The 15,749-nt window shown below is 35.6% G+C and overlaps 1 protein-coding gene across 1 annotated transcript in view; it reads left to right on the forward strand.

The window, feature by feature from the left end:
• ARIH1 (ariadne RBR E3 ubiquitin protein ligase 1) overlaps nucleotides 1-15,749 on the forward strand; it is a 112,324-nt gene that overhangs the window by 31,694 nt on the left and 64,881 nt on the right. The window contains exon 3 of the mRNA XM_023729819.1: nucleotides 8,279-8,346. Within this exon, the coding sequence (XP_023585587.1) occupies nucleotides 8,279-8,346 (68 nt within the window). The remainder of the gene's footprint in view (nucleotides 1-8,278; nucleotides 8,347-15,749) is intronic.

The raw sequence follows: 15,749 nt of genomic DNA on the forward strand, positions 1-15,749 counted from the left end.
AGCAATTCAGTCCCTCAGGGGGTTGTGTCTATGGAGCATCCATGACATTTCCTTGTACAAGTTGTGCTGGCTTCCCCATTATTGTGTACTGTCTCACCCTTCACCAAGGATACCACTTACCTATCGCCTATTTAGTATTCCCCCCCCCAACCCTCCCATCCCTGGTAACCAACAAAGATTGTTACTTTTTGTGTGTAAACTTTGTCATGGGTTTTTATAGTAGAGGTCTCATACAGTATTTGTCCTTTTGTGATTGACTTATTTCACTCAGCGTAATGTCCTCCAGTTTCGTCCATGTTATGAGATGCTTCACAGATTCATCCTTGTTCTTTATCGTTGCATAGTACTCCATTGTGTATAAGTACCATAGTTTGTTTATCCATTCATCTGTTGATGGGCATCTAGGTTGTTTCCATCTTTTTGCTATTGTGAACAATGCTGCCATGAACATAGGTGTGTATATGTCTGTTCAAGTGACGACTCTTATTTCTCTAGGATATATTCCCAGGAGTGGGATTGCTGGATCGTATGGTATTTCTACTTCTAGCTTTCTAAGGAAGCGCCATATCATCTGGTCTGTATTCTGTTCCACTGATCTATGTGTATCCTTTTGCCAATACTGTTACTTTATAATGTTTTGAAATCAGGTGGTGTTCTTTTTCAAAATTATTTTGGCTAATCTAGTTCCTTCCAATTCCATATAGCTTTTAGAACCAAGCTCCTTGGAAACCCTCTGGGACAGTTCTAACCCATCCTGTAGGGTCGCTGTGAGTCAGAATCAACTCCACGGCAGTGGGTTTGGTTTTTTTGTTTTGTTCATATCTACCAAAAAAAAAACCAGAAAAAATTCTACTGGAATTTTGACTGGGATTGAGTTGAATCTGTAGATTAATTTGGGAGGAATTAACATTTTAACTATGTTGAATCTCCTAATCCATTAATACTGTGTATCTGTCCATTTTAGTTAGTTCTTTTTTTTTTTTTATTTCTTTCATGAGTGTGTTGCAGATTTCAGCATACAGATCCTTTACTTATTTTAAATTTATACTTATTTGTATGTGGTGGTACTTAAAAAATTTTTTTTCCCCAGTATTTCATTGCTAGTGTATAGAAATACAGTTCATTTTTGTATATTGGCCTTGCATTCTGAGATCTTGCGAAAAATCATTTATTTAGTTCTAGGAATTTTTTAATAGATTCTGTAGAATTTTCTACAGAGACAATCATATCATTTGCAGATAGTTTCATTTTTTCGTTTCTTATCTCTATGCCTTCTATTTTTCTTGCCTTATTGCATCTTCTAAGACTTCCAGTACTGTGTTGACTAGTACTTGTTCCAGATCTTAGGGGAAAAAGCATTCAATCTTTCACCATTAAGTATGATATTAGCTCTACTTGTTTTGTAAAATACCCTTACCAAATTGAGGAGATTTCCCTTCTACCCCTGTTTGCTGAGAGTTTTTATTAGGAGTCGATGTTTAATTTTGGCATGTGCTTTTTCTGTATCCTGTTAATACAATCTTACTGTTTTCCTTTCGGCTGTTAATACGGTCAATTAAATGGATTGATTTTCAAACATTAATCTTGGGACAAACCCCACTTGGTCTTGGTATATTGTCCTTTCTGTATATTGCTGGACTTGATTTCCTAATATTTTGTTCGGGATTTTTGCACCTTATTTGTGTAGTAGCTTTCTTATAATGCTGTTTTCAGATTTTTAAATCAGCCTTATAATAGAAGTTGGGAAGTTCTTTCCTCTTCTGTTTTCTGGAAGATATTTGTCGAATAGATATTTTTCCTTCTTTAAATGATTAGTAGAGTTTTCCAGTGAAACCATCTAAGGTCTTGAGTTGTCTTTTTGAGGTTATAACTACACATTCTATTTGTTTCATAGATACAGAATTTTCAGTTTATCTGTTTCTTCTTGAGTGCATTTTATAGTTTGTGTTTGAAGAAATTGGTCTGTTTCATCTAAGTTGAATTAATGGGCGGAGAATTCTCTTAGCATCCTTTTAATGTCTGTAGGATCTGTAGTGATACTCCCTCTTTCATTTCTGATAGTGGTAATTTGTGTCTCTTTTTTAATCTTTGTCAGTCTTTGCTAGAGTTTTATCAGTTTCATTGATCTTTAGTACCAGCTTTTGGCTTCATTAATTTTCTCTTCAGTATCATTGATTTATCCTGTTTACTGTTTTCTTCCTTCTGCTTGCTTTGGGTTTAGTTTACTCTTTTTCTGGCATTTAAGACCTTTCTTCTTTTCTCATAGAAATATTTGATGGACTAAATCTCCTTCTGTACACTGTTAACTGCATTCCAAAATTTTTGATACGTTGTAGTTTTATTTTAGTTCACTTCAAGATACTATTTAATTTTTCATAAGACTTCCTTATTGATTCATAAGTTGTTTAATTTTTTTAAATATTCTGTCTACCCACTCAGTAGACTGTTGAAGTCTCTTAGTATAATTATAGATTTGTCTGCATTTCTTTATTTTTGTCAGTTTTTCCTTTATTTTGAAGCTTTGTTGTCAGGGATTTACATTTAGGGTTATTATATCTTCTTGGTGAATTGACCCTTTTATCACTATGTGAGGCCTTTCTTTATCCCTGGAAATTTTCCTTGTTCTGAAGTTTATTTTGATGGTAATATAGCCCACTGCGGCTTTCTTTTGATTGGTGCTTGCATGATAAATCTTTCTGCATCCTTTTACTTTTAATGTGTCTACCTAATTACATTGGAAAATAGTTTTTCATGGACAGCATATAGTTTTGTCTTTTTTCTTTTGTTTTAATCTGAGCTGTCAATTTCTTTTAAGTGATTTTTTTTGACCATTTACATTTAGTGTAGTTATTGATGTTACTGGATTTAGGTCTACAATTTCATTTTATTTTTTTCCTGTTCCCCCTTTTTTTGCCTTCTTTTAGATTATTCGAATGTCTTAACATTCTGTTTTACATCTGTTGGTTTTTTGGCTGTATCTATGTCTTATTTTTTTGATGGTTGCTCTAGGGATCATGGAGCCCTAGTGGTGCAGTGGTTAAGAATTTGGCTGCTAATCAAAAAAGTCAGCAGTTCAAGTTTACCAGTGGCTCCTTGGAAACCCTGTCGGGTAGTTTTACTCTGTCCTATAGGATTGCTGTGAGTCGGAATCGACTTGATGGCAGCAGGCTTTGGTTTTCTAGGGATTATAATAATAAAATCTAACTCTTTGTATTCTACTTAGAGTTAGTAATTTACTACTTCAAGTGAAACATAGAAGCCTTACAACTGTATAGATTATTTTTCCCTCCAGGCCTCTTTATCCCATAGTTGTCACATCTACATACACTTAACCCGCCTCAGCTACCATGATACGTTATGATTTTTGGTTTCAACAGTTTTATATGTTTTTGAGAACTTAAGAGGAGAAAAGTAGTCTGTAATATTTACCCAGGTATTTCTTATTTATTTTGCACTTTCATTGTTCCTGAAGTTCCAGGTTTCTCTCTGGTATTAGTTCCTTTCCACCAGAAGAAAGAAAGTCCTTTAACATTTCTTTTAGAGCAGGTCTGCTGACAATGAATTCTCTTAGTTTTCCTTAGTCTCATAACATCTTTATTTCATCTTCATTCCTGAACTGTATTTTTGCTGAGTATAGTATTTTAGTTTCACACCTTTTGCTATTACTCCCACAGTTTATTATTTAAAAGTTTTTTTCTCTGTTGTTAATATTAGATAACTCGTATATCTTCAAATTCAGAGACTCCTCTTTCATCTCCATTCAGCTATTGAGCCCATCCAGTGAATTTTGTGTTTTTTAGTTCTGAAAGTCCCATTTACTATTTCTTTATAGTTTACATTTCTCTCCTGAGAATTTCTATTATGTATTTCAGAAATGTTCACCCTTACCTAATAGAGCATGGTTTTAATAGCTGCTTTAAAAGTCTTTGATAATTCTAGAGTCTTCAAGAGGTCATCTAGAAGTTGATATCTGTTGATTGTGTTCTTTGAGAATTGGTCAGACTTTTTTTGTTCTTAATATGTCTAATAATTTTGGACTGTATTCTGGACATTTTGGATATTATGTTATGAGATTCTGGTCCTGTTAAAATTGTTAAGAGAATGCTGCTGTATTATTGTTTGTTTTAGTAGACAAGTCAATCCAGTTAAGTTTTGACTACAGATTCTTTCAGACTCTTTCTACAAACCTATGGGCAGTAGTTCCAATATTTGTTCAGTTTTCAAAGCCTTTGCATGTTATTTATGTTGGCCCCTCCCATGCCCACTCGGGTTGCTGTATGACTTGGGCAATGATTTATGTTGTAGTTGTGTTCTCAGAGTATCGTCCCCATACCCTCTGGTTCACAGGGGCCTTCACTTTCCTCCCCATTCTACTTGCTATTATTTAATTCACAGCCCTTGGTTGGTTGCATTTTGTATTTTGTCCAGAATTTTTAGGAGAAGAGAGACACTGCAGTGGGTTTACTTCATTTTGGTGGGGACCAGAAGTCAGACAGTATTGTTTGGTTTTGTTTTTAAACAAATCAATGTTAATGTTATGTAGCTTTCATATAGGAGCTCTGGTAGTGCAACAGTTGAAGTTCTCAACTGCTAACCAAAAGGTTTAAACCTACCAGCTACTCCACGGTAGAAAGATGCGGCAATCTGCTTCCGTAAAGATTTACAGCCTTGGAAGCCCAATGGGGTGGTTCCACTCTGTCCTGTAGGGTCACTATGAGTTGGAATTGACTCGACAACAGTGGATTTGGTTTTTGGTTTTAACTTTCATATGATTAAATGCACCCAATTTTAAGTATGTAGCTTGAGTTGACAAATGTATACCCTCATGTAACTACCATCACATTCAAGATGTAGACCCTTTTCAGTACCTCAGAAATCTCTCTTGTGCCTCTTTGCATTTTGCTTTCCTTTCCCCATTTTGTCCTGAATTATCCTTTGGTAGAGATGTAAAGGATATTAAGGCAAATGATTAGTAGTTAAATAAGATATTTAATATTCTTAAGTTTCCAGGTTTTACTACATGGAATAATGCAAGGAATTGTGCCCAGTTAGAGTTCCCAACTATTACACTTAGTTAGCTATGTGTCTTTTGTAGCCTAGCCATAGTTTTCTCATATTTAAAATGGGAGACAAGTATATTTAACATTCTCCAAAGAATGCTTTGGAGAATTAGATGAGGTGTGTTATGTACCATGTGCAGGACCTGGCATAGAGTAGGTGCATGATCAATGTTATGCCTCTGTCACCTTTTGTCATGTATAATATGCATAAATAACTTGAGCCAGCTGTACTGAAACAGTGATCAAAAATCTCCCATAACTTAGAGCCCTGGCATTACTCTGACAGTGTGGTCTAGACAGATGTTTTTTTTTAAATAATATTTTGTTGTGTTTTTGGTGAACGTTTACACAGCAAATTAGGTGCCCATTTAACAGATTCTACGCAAATTATTCAGTGACATTGATTACATTTTTCAGTGTGTCAGCATTCTTATTAATTCCATTCTCTTGTCACATGAGTTCTTTTTTTTTCCCCTTCTAAATTTTAAAATTTTGTTGTTTTTGAGTAGACAAATGTTTTCATTAACATCCTGTTGGGAAAAAAATTTGAGGGTTTACCTCCGGTATAATTGCACCTTATCAAACAAATACATATACACAGAATTTTTTAAATGGTGAGCTGAAATGTAGATACGTAAGTTGTCATATTTTTGATTATCTAAATATGAGCACATTCAAGGTTGCCCAGGCCCAAACATTAATGGTGGTGAAACCTAGGAATCTGTTTTAAAAAAAACTTTTCTATGGTGATTTTTGATGAACCTGCAACAGATTTTGGAACCTCTGGCTGGGACCAATGTATGATGCTGGAACTCAGACACAGAAAAGGCCCTGACATCAGCTTAGAAAGGGAGTATTTTCTCCTCCCTTCCCTTTTTTCTCTCTGCAAATTAAGACTTTTAATTTCTGAAGCAGCATTTTCCCCCAAATGCCCTTTCTGGTAGGAGAGGATATAGTGTATGGGATGTAATAAAGTAGTAGACACGTAATTCTAATGAATACCACTATTTTTTAGACTTAATTCCCCTCCTCCCCCCGATTAATAGTATTATTACCTTTATTTTATGTATGAATGACTCGATATCATTTGTAGGCAAATTCCTACATAATAACTCAGTGAGAACCTGTGTCTTAGAGCAAAATCACAAAGCCTGGTTAAAATGAAGGTAAAGAGTTTTACTGAGGGAATAAAGACAGCTGCAGCACACACACACACACACACAAAAAATTGCAATGGAGAAATGTTGAGTCCTAACAAATGGAACACATGAATCTGTGAGGGGAGCAGTGGGGGGCATACGGTTATAGGGCTGGAGAAGAAAGTACAAAATAAAATATTCTGATTGATTTACAGTGACTGAGGTCAGTCAAAGGCAAGACAAACTAAAGCATATCTTTGACACTGGTTACATGAATACATTGATTGGCCAGAAGACGTAATTGAAAGACATGGGGTGGGGGTGGGGGGTTCATGTTGGTTACAAAGCAGTGACATGATGGAAATTTTCAGGAGTGGTCTGTTAAAAGTTACCTTGCTGGTGTCAATCTTGGGAGGAGATTGGAAACAAAGAGTTTCTAATTGGGAACAAATGAATTTCCATGAGGTATTTACATTCTTTAGCCTGACCGCAAAGAAATTTAGTTCTTAATAATAGAGGTTGGTTCACAGGCCGCAAAGGTGGTGTCTGGGGGAAAGGTTACACTGAGCTCTTATTAAGCATTAACTCAATCATTTTACAAATAGGTCAGATGCCTCTTTTGATTTTATCCCTGATTACCTGTTATCAGTCTGATGCTTTTTTTTTTTTTTTAAGATAAAGTATTGTAAATCATATTTCTGAGCAAGAGCTGGAAATGACAATATCTATATATTCTGTACAAATAAACATGTTATAGCTTAAGGTCAGTTATTGGGTTTCTTTCCACATATTAACTTATAGATTGGTGGTGTATGTCTGGAGTGTTTTGTTAAAGAAGGATTCTTAGGGAAGTCTGGGTCTAAGAAGTAAGGAATTCCTGGCTATATAAGCATAATGTGCCTTGGGTGAAAGTTTCTGCATCTGTGTTTTTTACTTTTTTGGAGAATATGAATTTTTCTGTGACAAATGGTATTGTTGAGAATAATTGATAGATATCTCTTTTCAAAGCATTAATCGTTATAGAAGATTTTTATTTATTTTTATTGTACTTTAAATGAAGGTTTACAGAACAAATAGTTTCTTATTAAACAGTACATATATTGTTCTATGACAGTGGTTAACAACCCCACGACATGTCAACACTGTCCCTTCTCAATCTTGGGTTCCTTATTACCAGCTTTCCTGTCCCCTCCTGCCTTCTAGTCCCTGTCCCTGGACTGTTGTGCCCGATTAGTCTATAGAAGATTACTTTTCAACTAAATTAATAGTTAACTGATACAGTGGCCTAATTATGGTAAACGGTTTTAGTGTATAGAGATCTGTTTTGAAATGTTATTTGATACGATAAAATTATACATGAAATATAAATCAGCAGACCCAGATTTCAGTTCCATCTCTGGCATCGTAACTATAGTATTTTTGAATGAGTTGGGCTTAGCTGATCTTTTAGGTCCAATTAAGTTTTGAGTTAAAATTCTGTACCCAAATAGTAAGCTCACTAGTTTCATGGGAAATGGAGATATTTGTGACAGCGTTGAATGATAGGGCATTAAATTTAGGTTTTATTTCATAGAAATGAAATAGCAATTGAAGATTATGCACTAGAAATTATTACATGGTACAGATATTTTGTGAGTTTGGTTAAATATCTCTGAAGTACCTTTTGATTTAAAAATTGTTTGAACTCTATTTGAACAATTCAGTGCATAAGATATTAGCAGTTTTATTGATTAAACCTGATAGTGTGCTGAGCATTCTGTTAAATCTTAATTCAGAAATAATTTTTGTTAGTGCTTGGTTTAATGCAGTAACTTACTTTTGCATTTAATGTCCTTTTGGCTTATTTTGAATTCTGCCTTAAAATCATAGAAGAGACCTGCTATATTAATGTTGCAGACTGTTTTTAACTAGTCTTGAGCTTACAACTAAATGTTTTTATTTACTTACAGGACTAAAGAAATATCTTAGGAAAGGAGATTTGGGTGGAGTGTTCGGAAAATTTAAATTCAGCCTAGAAGTTCAGTAAATGTCGATGAAGTGCTATTACCTTAAAATGACTTTTTTTCCCCCCTTCTTTAGAATCCAGCAACTATCACAAGAATACTCCTTAGCCACTTCAATTGGGATAAAGAGAAGTTAATGGAAAGGTAAGGAACTATATTGTCAGCTTTGTATTTAGAAGTAATACAGAAAGCCTGTTGAACTGAATTTATAAGAAGTAAAGTAAGTGTTGATCTATGTACCAGTATGTGAACAATCCAGTGTGTGGTAGTACCTGTTTTCGTTTCTTGTATTTCCCACCTTTAAATTTTGCAATAAACTCAGGCTTAATGTTTCACATTTTCTTTTAGGGGTGGATAGGGAGACTTCGCTTCAATTTCTTCTACATACATCCTGTTGAGTATTGAGATCTAAAAATAAGTTTAAAAAAGAGAGCACTTGATACATTTGGAGCACATAAATAAGATCTTTCTGTAATTACTTAAAAAGATTTCTTGCCAGTAAATCTGGAAATTTATATTAAGCATGTAAATGACATTTATTCAGTAAAAAGAAAATAATCTAAGAAAGTTCCTCAGGGTATCCTGGCCAGCAAAAAAGCTGTTTGGAGTGGTTCTCTGGTTTCAGGGCAGGATTTTATTCCTCGTACTTCACCTCTGAAAATCTTTGCGCTTCTGAAAGAGAACTGGGTTTGAAGAATGACAGCATTAATACCATGCTTGATTTTTTTCCGTTCCTTAGATTGAAAATTTGAGGTGCTTGTTAAGGTGGTGACAACCTATATATAGTTTTTATTCTATTAGCCTTATTCCATTGGCAATTCTAATTTTAGTATAAAATTGTACCTAGTTATTGGTGGGAATTGAGAGCCCAAATATTGTGAGAAGTAAATGGAAAATATTTCCCATTTGATTTTAAACATCAGAGAGCACTTTCTAAAACAGATATTAAATAATTCTAAGAATATAACCCAGTTTCACATACCTTGCACCCAAACTACAATTTCATACAGTAAAACCTGTAAAAGCCGGAACCTGTGTAAGGTGGAAACCTGTCAGAGAAGGACACTAAAACTAGCGATAGAAAACTGGTAAGACCACACCCTGTCAAAAGCGGGAAACATTTGAGATCTGGAAAAACAAGGCAGTCCTGTTGAGTTCCAGCTCTCACAGGTTTCACTGTAGTAACAATCCAAAAACCAAACCCATTGCCATTGAGTCGATTCTGACTCATAGCGACCCTATAGGACAGGGTAGAACTGCCCCAGAGCATTTCCAAGGAGAGGCTAGTGGATTCGAACTGCCGACCTTTTGGTTAGCAGCTGAGCTCTTTAACCACTGTGCCACCAGCGCTCCTTAGTAACAATAAAACCAAAACCAAACCCATTGCCATCGAGTCGATTCCAACTCATAGCAACCCTATAGGACAGAGTAGAACTGCCCCATAGGGTTTCCAAGGAGCAGCTGGTGGATTTGAACTGCCGACCTTTTGGTTAGGAGCCAAATGCTTAACCATTGCACTACCAGGGCTCTGTAGTAACAATAAGAGCTGTCGATTTTTGAGTCCTAGTCTGTGACAGGCACTATTTCATTTTATCCTGTTAGCTTAATGGGGACAGAAGCTATTATCATCTCCACTTACTTCATGTGGAAACTAAGACTTAGAGCTTAAATTATTTATCTGAGCTTATCAACAGAAGGATTTAGCACTCGAACTCAGGTTTGTTGGACTCCAAAGCTCATGTATGTAATAAGTAACAATGCATACCGGTTTCCCAGGGTTCGTGAAGGTTAAAATCCTCCTTTACTAGTTTGATTGGTTGGTTGTTTTCATCTTCATGGGTCTGACAATCTAATTTGAAGTCAGTGGTGTTCTAAAATTATTTTTGGTAACAATGTACTTTCAGGTTATTTATTTTATATAACTCTAAGGAACCTTGGTGGCACAGTGGTTAAGCACTTGGCTGCTAACCAGAATGTTGGTGGTTTGAACTCACCGGTGGCTCCACAGGAGAAAAGACCTGGTGATCTGCTTCCATAATGATTACAGGCTTGGAAACCCTATGGGGCAGTTCTATTCTGTCCTGTAGGGTCTCTGTGAGTCAGAATTAACACAACGGCAACAGGTTACTAGGAAGAGGAGTTGTCCGTGTTTATATCTGATACTCTTCTAATAGATTAGATTTACTCATTCATAGTTTGTCTCTTATTAATGAATTTCTCCAGAGAGACTTAGAATTTTGGCCTATAACACTGTGAACACTGCTGAAAGCATTTTTCAGTTTTATTGTACTTAAGCGTAGTCTGAGTTAGAAAGTAAGATGCTTCTGGGAGACGTCTGTGAGTGTGTGAACTTATCAGTTTCTCCATGTAATTTCAGTTTTTCTTTTATATATTCTGGAGAATATACTATTAGGTTCCTAAAGATTTATAATTTTTTTTTTTTAATTGTACTTCAGGTGAAGGTTTACGGAACAAATAGTTTCTTGTTAAACAGTCAGTACACGTTGTTTTATGACATCGGTTAACAACCCCACGACATGTCAATCCTCTCCCTTCTCAACCTCCTTTTTTTTTTGGTGAAAATATACATAACCAAAGATACACCATTGCAAAAATTTCTACATGCACAATTCAGTAACACTGATTACATTCTTCCAGTTGTGCTGCTATTCTCACTTTAGATGAAGGTTTACAGAACAAAATAGTTTCTCATTAAACAGTTTGGACACATGTTGCCCTATGTCAATGGTTAACAACCCCACTACACATCAACACTGTCCTTACTCACCCTTGGGTTCCCTATCACCAGCTTTCCTGTCCCCTTCTGTCTTCTAGTCCTTGTCCCTGGACTGCTGTGTCTCATTAGTCCTGTTTTGTTTTATGGGGCTGTCCAATCCCCGGCTGAACGGTGGACCTCGGAAGTGACTTCACCACTTAGCTAACAGGGTGTCTGGGTGCCATACTCTCGGGGTTTTAAATAGTTTTTTTAAAATCAACATACAATATATTTTTGTCTTGTTCATTGATTTTTCACTTTATATTCTGTATTGTCTGATATTGGCACTGTCACACCTTTTTTAAAGCGTTTGGGATATCTTTTGCATTTTTTAATACTCAACCTTCTTGGTTTATTTCATTTTAGGTGTATTTTTTCTAAACAGCATGTAGGTGATTTAAAAAAAAAGCAGATCTGTCCAGCAAAGGTATCTTTTAATAGTTGAGATCAACCCATTCGTATATTTTATGATTACTAATGTGTTTAGATTTAACTATTGCCATTGTAAGTTGTACTTCATATTGACTTGTTTCTTACTTGGTTATTTTGTTGGACTGATGAAGTCCCCCCCACCCTTTTTTTTTAACCTAATAATTTCAAAGTTACATATTTGATTTTAGTGTTTCTAGTGATCACTCATACCAGTTGCACATGCATAACTAAAAATATATAACAACATATAGTTACAGTATTTGATTTATTCAGTCCCCTCCAACCCCCAGCACAAGATGAAAGCATGCTTTTCTACTCTATTTCTTCTTCCTCTCTCACCATGATACCAAAAACTAGTTGCCGTTGAGTTGATTCCAACTCATGGTTGCCCTGGCGCATGTCAGTAGAACTGTGCTTCATAGGGTGTTCAATGCCTGTGACCTTTGGAAGTAGATTGCCAGACCTTTCTTCCAAGGTGCCTCTGGGTGGGCTCTAACTGCTGTCTTTTGGGTTAGTAGCCAGGTACTTGACAGTGTGCACCACCTAGGAACTACCTCAACATCATAAGTTGATTTGATTAAATTTGATTTTAAGGTTTGTTAATATATTTAACTTTTTTTCTTTTTGCTACTTTTTTTCTTCTAACCCACTGCTTTTTCCAAATTTACCTTTTTTCCTCTGGACTATATCCTTTAATCATTTGTCAAATTTTATAGATGGTAAACTTTGAGCTCTCGTTTCTTGTAAGGATCTTTATTTCACCCTCATTCTTTAAAAATAGTTTTTCTGGATGTGAATTTTTGGTGGTAAAATTCTTTTCTCTTAAAACTTAGAAGCTATTATTCTGTTATCTTCTTGTATTCAGTGTTGTTAATAAGTCTGTTGTCAGTCTGATTCTTATTCATTGGAATTGTCTTTAAAGAGAGATCCTTACTATTATGAAATTTTATTTTAATATTTCTAGATGTGGTTTTTGGAAGCATATCCAGCTAGGTCCTTTAAGTCTGAGGACTCATGTTTTTGTTCGGGGAAATTTCTTAGCTCTTACTTCTTCAATATTACCTTTCCTGCATTCTCTTGATGGCTTTCTGCAATTCCTGTTAGTCACATATTGAAATTTCTGCATCTCTTCCATATCTAGTTTTTTTTTTAAGTTACTTTATAGTTTTCTTCTATGCTTGTCATCTTCGCGTTTGTACTCTTTTCTGTGAAGATTCCTCAGCACAATTTTTTAATTCACTAACTTGCTTTTCTTTCTTAATCCGTTTTGCTGTTTAGGTATCTTGAGTTGTTTAACAGTTTCCAGCCGATTTTTTTAAATAACAGTTTATTCTTGTTCTGTGGATGTAGTACTCCCCTTATCTCTTTTAGTTTACTAACTATTCTTATGCAGATGTTCTCTTCTAGACTGTACATCAATAAGTATGCATTCAAAAGGATTTAAATATGTACTTCATACCCTTTGAAGTATATTATTTTCAAATTGACCATAGTGTAGACTATAATAAATTAAAAAAAAAAAAAGGGAGATAAGTATGCCTTCTTCACTTGGAACCCAAAAATGAAGTTACTAAAATAATATAAGTACAAATGAAATAAGTTCAGATGTGGGATGTGGCTAAAGAGTTAAGGGAAATTTTGTTTTAAGTGCTTTTACTAGAAAAAGATAAAGAGGTAGAAAATGAACTAAGCCTTTGAAAACAGGAGGTTAGAAAAATAACACAGTAAGCCCAAAGAAAGAAGAATAGGGTTAATAAAATAGAAGTCTCCCTTCCAAAAAATCAAAAAACTAGAGTTTTGAAATGGATTTTTTTAAAGGAGATAAACTGTTGGAAAATATGAAGGGGGTAAAGAAGACACAAATGGCATTGGTAATAACAGTTATTAAGACTAATAATAGAATATAAAGATTAAAATAATACAGAGTTGAATTTTATAAATTAATTGTCTAGTAGGATTTCTCCTAGGAATTCAAAAATGGGTTTCCATTGGAAAAAACCTCAACAATAAGAAAACAAACAACCCAGTTAAAAGATGGGCAAAAGGTCTGAATAGACACCTCACCAAAGAAGATATACAGATGGCAAATAAGCATATGAAAAGATGCTCAACATCATAAGTCTTTAAGGATTTGAAATTAAAACGAAATCACCACTACACACTTTCTGAATAGTAGATACTTGTTATTTTTGGTGATGGGAAAGATAACTGCCAACATGAGGGAATTCAACACAACTTGACCAAGGTAAATGAAGACACTAAGAAGTGCCCAATAATAAAGGGCAATTTTGGTAACTGCTGTAACATGCAAATTTACAACAACAGTAATAACAACCGTAAAATATGTGTGGGGTTAAGTAGATATGTATGCTATTTCTGTAGAAGAAGGCATGTGAATACGTGTGTGTGCATGTATAGGTATATTTGTGGGCATAAGTATATAAATGTTTGTGTGTGCTACATATATATTTATATATATAGATAATAAAGCACAGGTGGCACAGTTACGGAGTCTTTCTATATATAACAAACACCTCGCGGGATTGGTTTACCTGGTTAAAAGGCTTGGGACCATAGTCTCTTGGGAAAACTCAGTCAGTTGACATAACATAATTCATAAAGATAATATTCTACATCTTAGTCTGGTGAGTAGTGTCTGGGGTCTTAAAAGCTTGTGAGCATCCATCTAAGATACAACTATTTGTCTCTACTTGTCTGGAACAAAAGAGAGTGAAAGAAACCAAAGACTCAAAGAAGAAACTAGTTCACAGGACTAATAGCCCACAGAAACAACGGCCTCTTCTAGCCGGAGACCAGAAGAAATAGATGGTGCCTGGCTACCTCTACCAACTGTTCTGACCAGGGACACAGTAGAAGGTCCTGGATAGAATGGGAGAAAAATGTAGAACAAAACTCAGTATGCTAAAAAAAAGACCAGACTTTCTGGACTGATAGAGACTAGAGGAACCTCTGAGACTGTTACCCTAAGATACCCTTTTAACTTGAACTGAAGCCACTCCTGGCAGTCACTTTTCAGCCAGATAACAGATTGGCTTATAAAATAAATATTACTACCCGTGAGGAATGTGCTCCATTAAACTATCAACTATAAGAGACCGAACAGTCAACATTTACCCAGAAGCAATGAAGAGAAGGCAAGGAGGGGCAGGGAAGTTAGATAAGTGGAAATAGAAAAAAACAGAATAGAAATAATGAGAATGCTGACACATTGCTAAAATGGTAACCAATGTCACAGAACAATTTGTATAACAATTGTTAAATGGAAACCTAATTTGTTATGTAAACTTTCACCTAAAACAAAAAATTTTTTTTTAAAAAAAAGGCAAGAGTAATGTGACTCGTGTTTTTAAACAAGAATAAGCCACAATAGGGCAGGAATGGATTCTTTTATCTATTTATTTTACTTTTTGTACTTTAGATGAAGGTTTACAGAGCAAACTAGTTTTTCATTAAATAATTAATACACATATTGTTTTGTGACATTGGTTGCCAGCCCTGCAACATGTCAACGCTCTACTGTTCTCGACCTTGGGTTCCCCATTACCAGCTTTCCTGTCCCCTCCTTCCTTCTCGTCCTTGCCCCTAGACTGGTACACCCATTTAGTCTCATTTTGTTTTATGGGCCTGTCTCATCTTTGGCTGAAGGGTGAACCTCAGGAGTGACTTCAGTACTGAAGTGTAATGGTGTCTAGGGGCCATACTCTGGGGTTTCTCCAGTCTCTGTCAGACCAGTAAGTCTGGTCCTTTTTTTTTTTTTTTTTTTTTTTTTTTTTGAGTTAAAATTTTGTTCTACTTTTTTTTCCAGCTCTGTTCGGGACCCTCTATTGTTAAATTCCTGTCAGAGCAGTCAGTCGTGGTAGTCGGCACCATCTAATTGTGCTGTACTCAGTCTGGAGGAGGCTGTGGTAGTTGTGGTCCATTAGTCCTTTGGACTAATCTTTCACTGGTGTCTTTGGTTTTCTTCATTCTCCCTTGCTCCCGAAGGGGTGAGACCAGTGGAGTATCATAGATGGTGGCTCACAAGCTTTAAAAACCCCAGACGCTGCTCATCAAAGTAAAATGTAGAACATTTTCTTTATAAACTATGTTGTGCCAGTTGAGCTACAAGTCCCTGGAGACCATGGTCCCGAAAGCCCTCAGCCCAGTAATTTGGTCCCTCAGGGAGTTTGGATGTGTCTCTGGAGCTTCCATGGCCTTACATCATTACATAACTGCCAAACCACTGAGAATCATGGCCCAGCCAAATTGAAACATAACCTTAACCATCACAGTCAGCGTTACCCTTTGCACCTTGGCATTCGTTACTGCTAGATACACA

The sequence above is a fragment of the Trichechus manatus genome, unplaced genomic scaffold (assembly GCF_000243295.1).
Source record: "Trichechus manatus latirostris isolate Lorelei unplaced genomic scaffold, TriManLat1.0 scaffold00030, whole genome shotgun sequence".
NCBI lineage: Eukaryota > Metazoa > Chordata > Mammalia > Sirenia > Trichechidae > Trichechus > Trichechus manatus.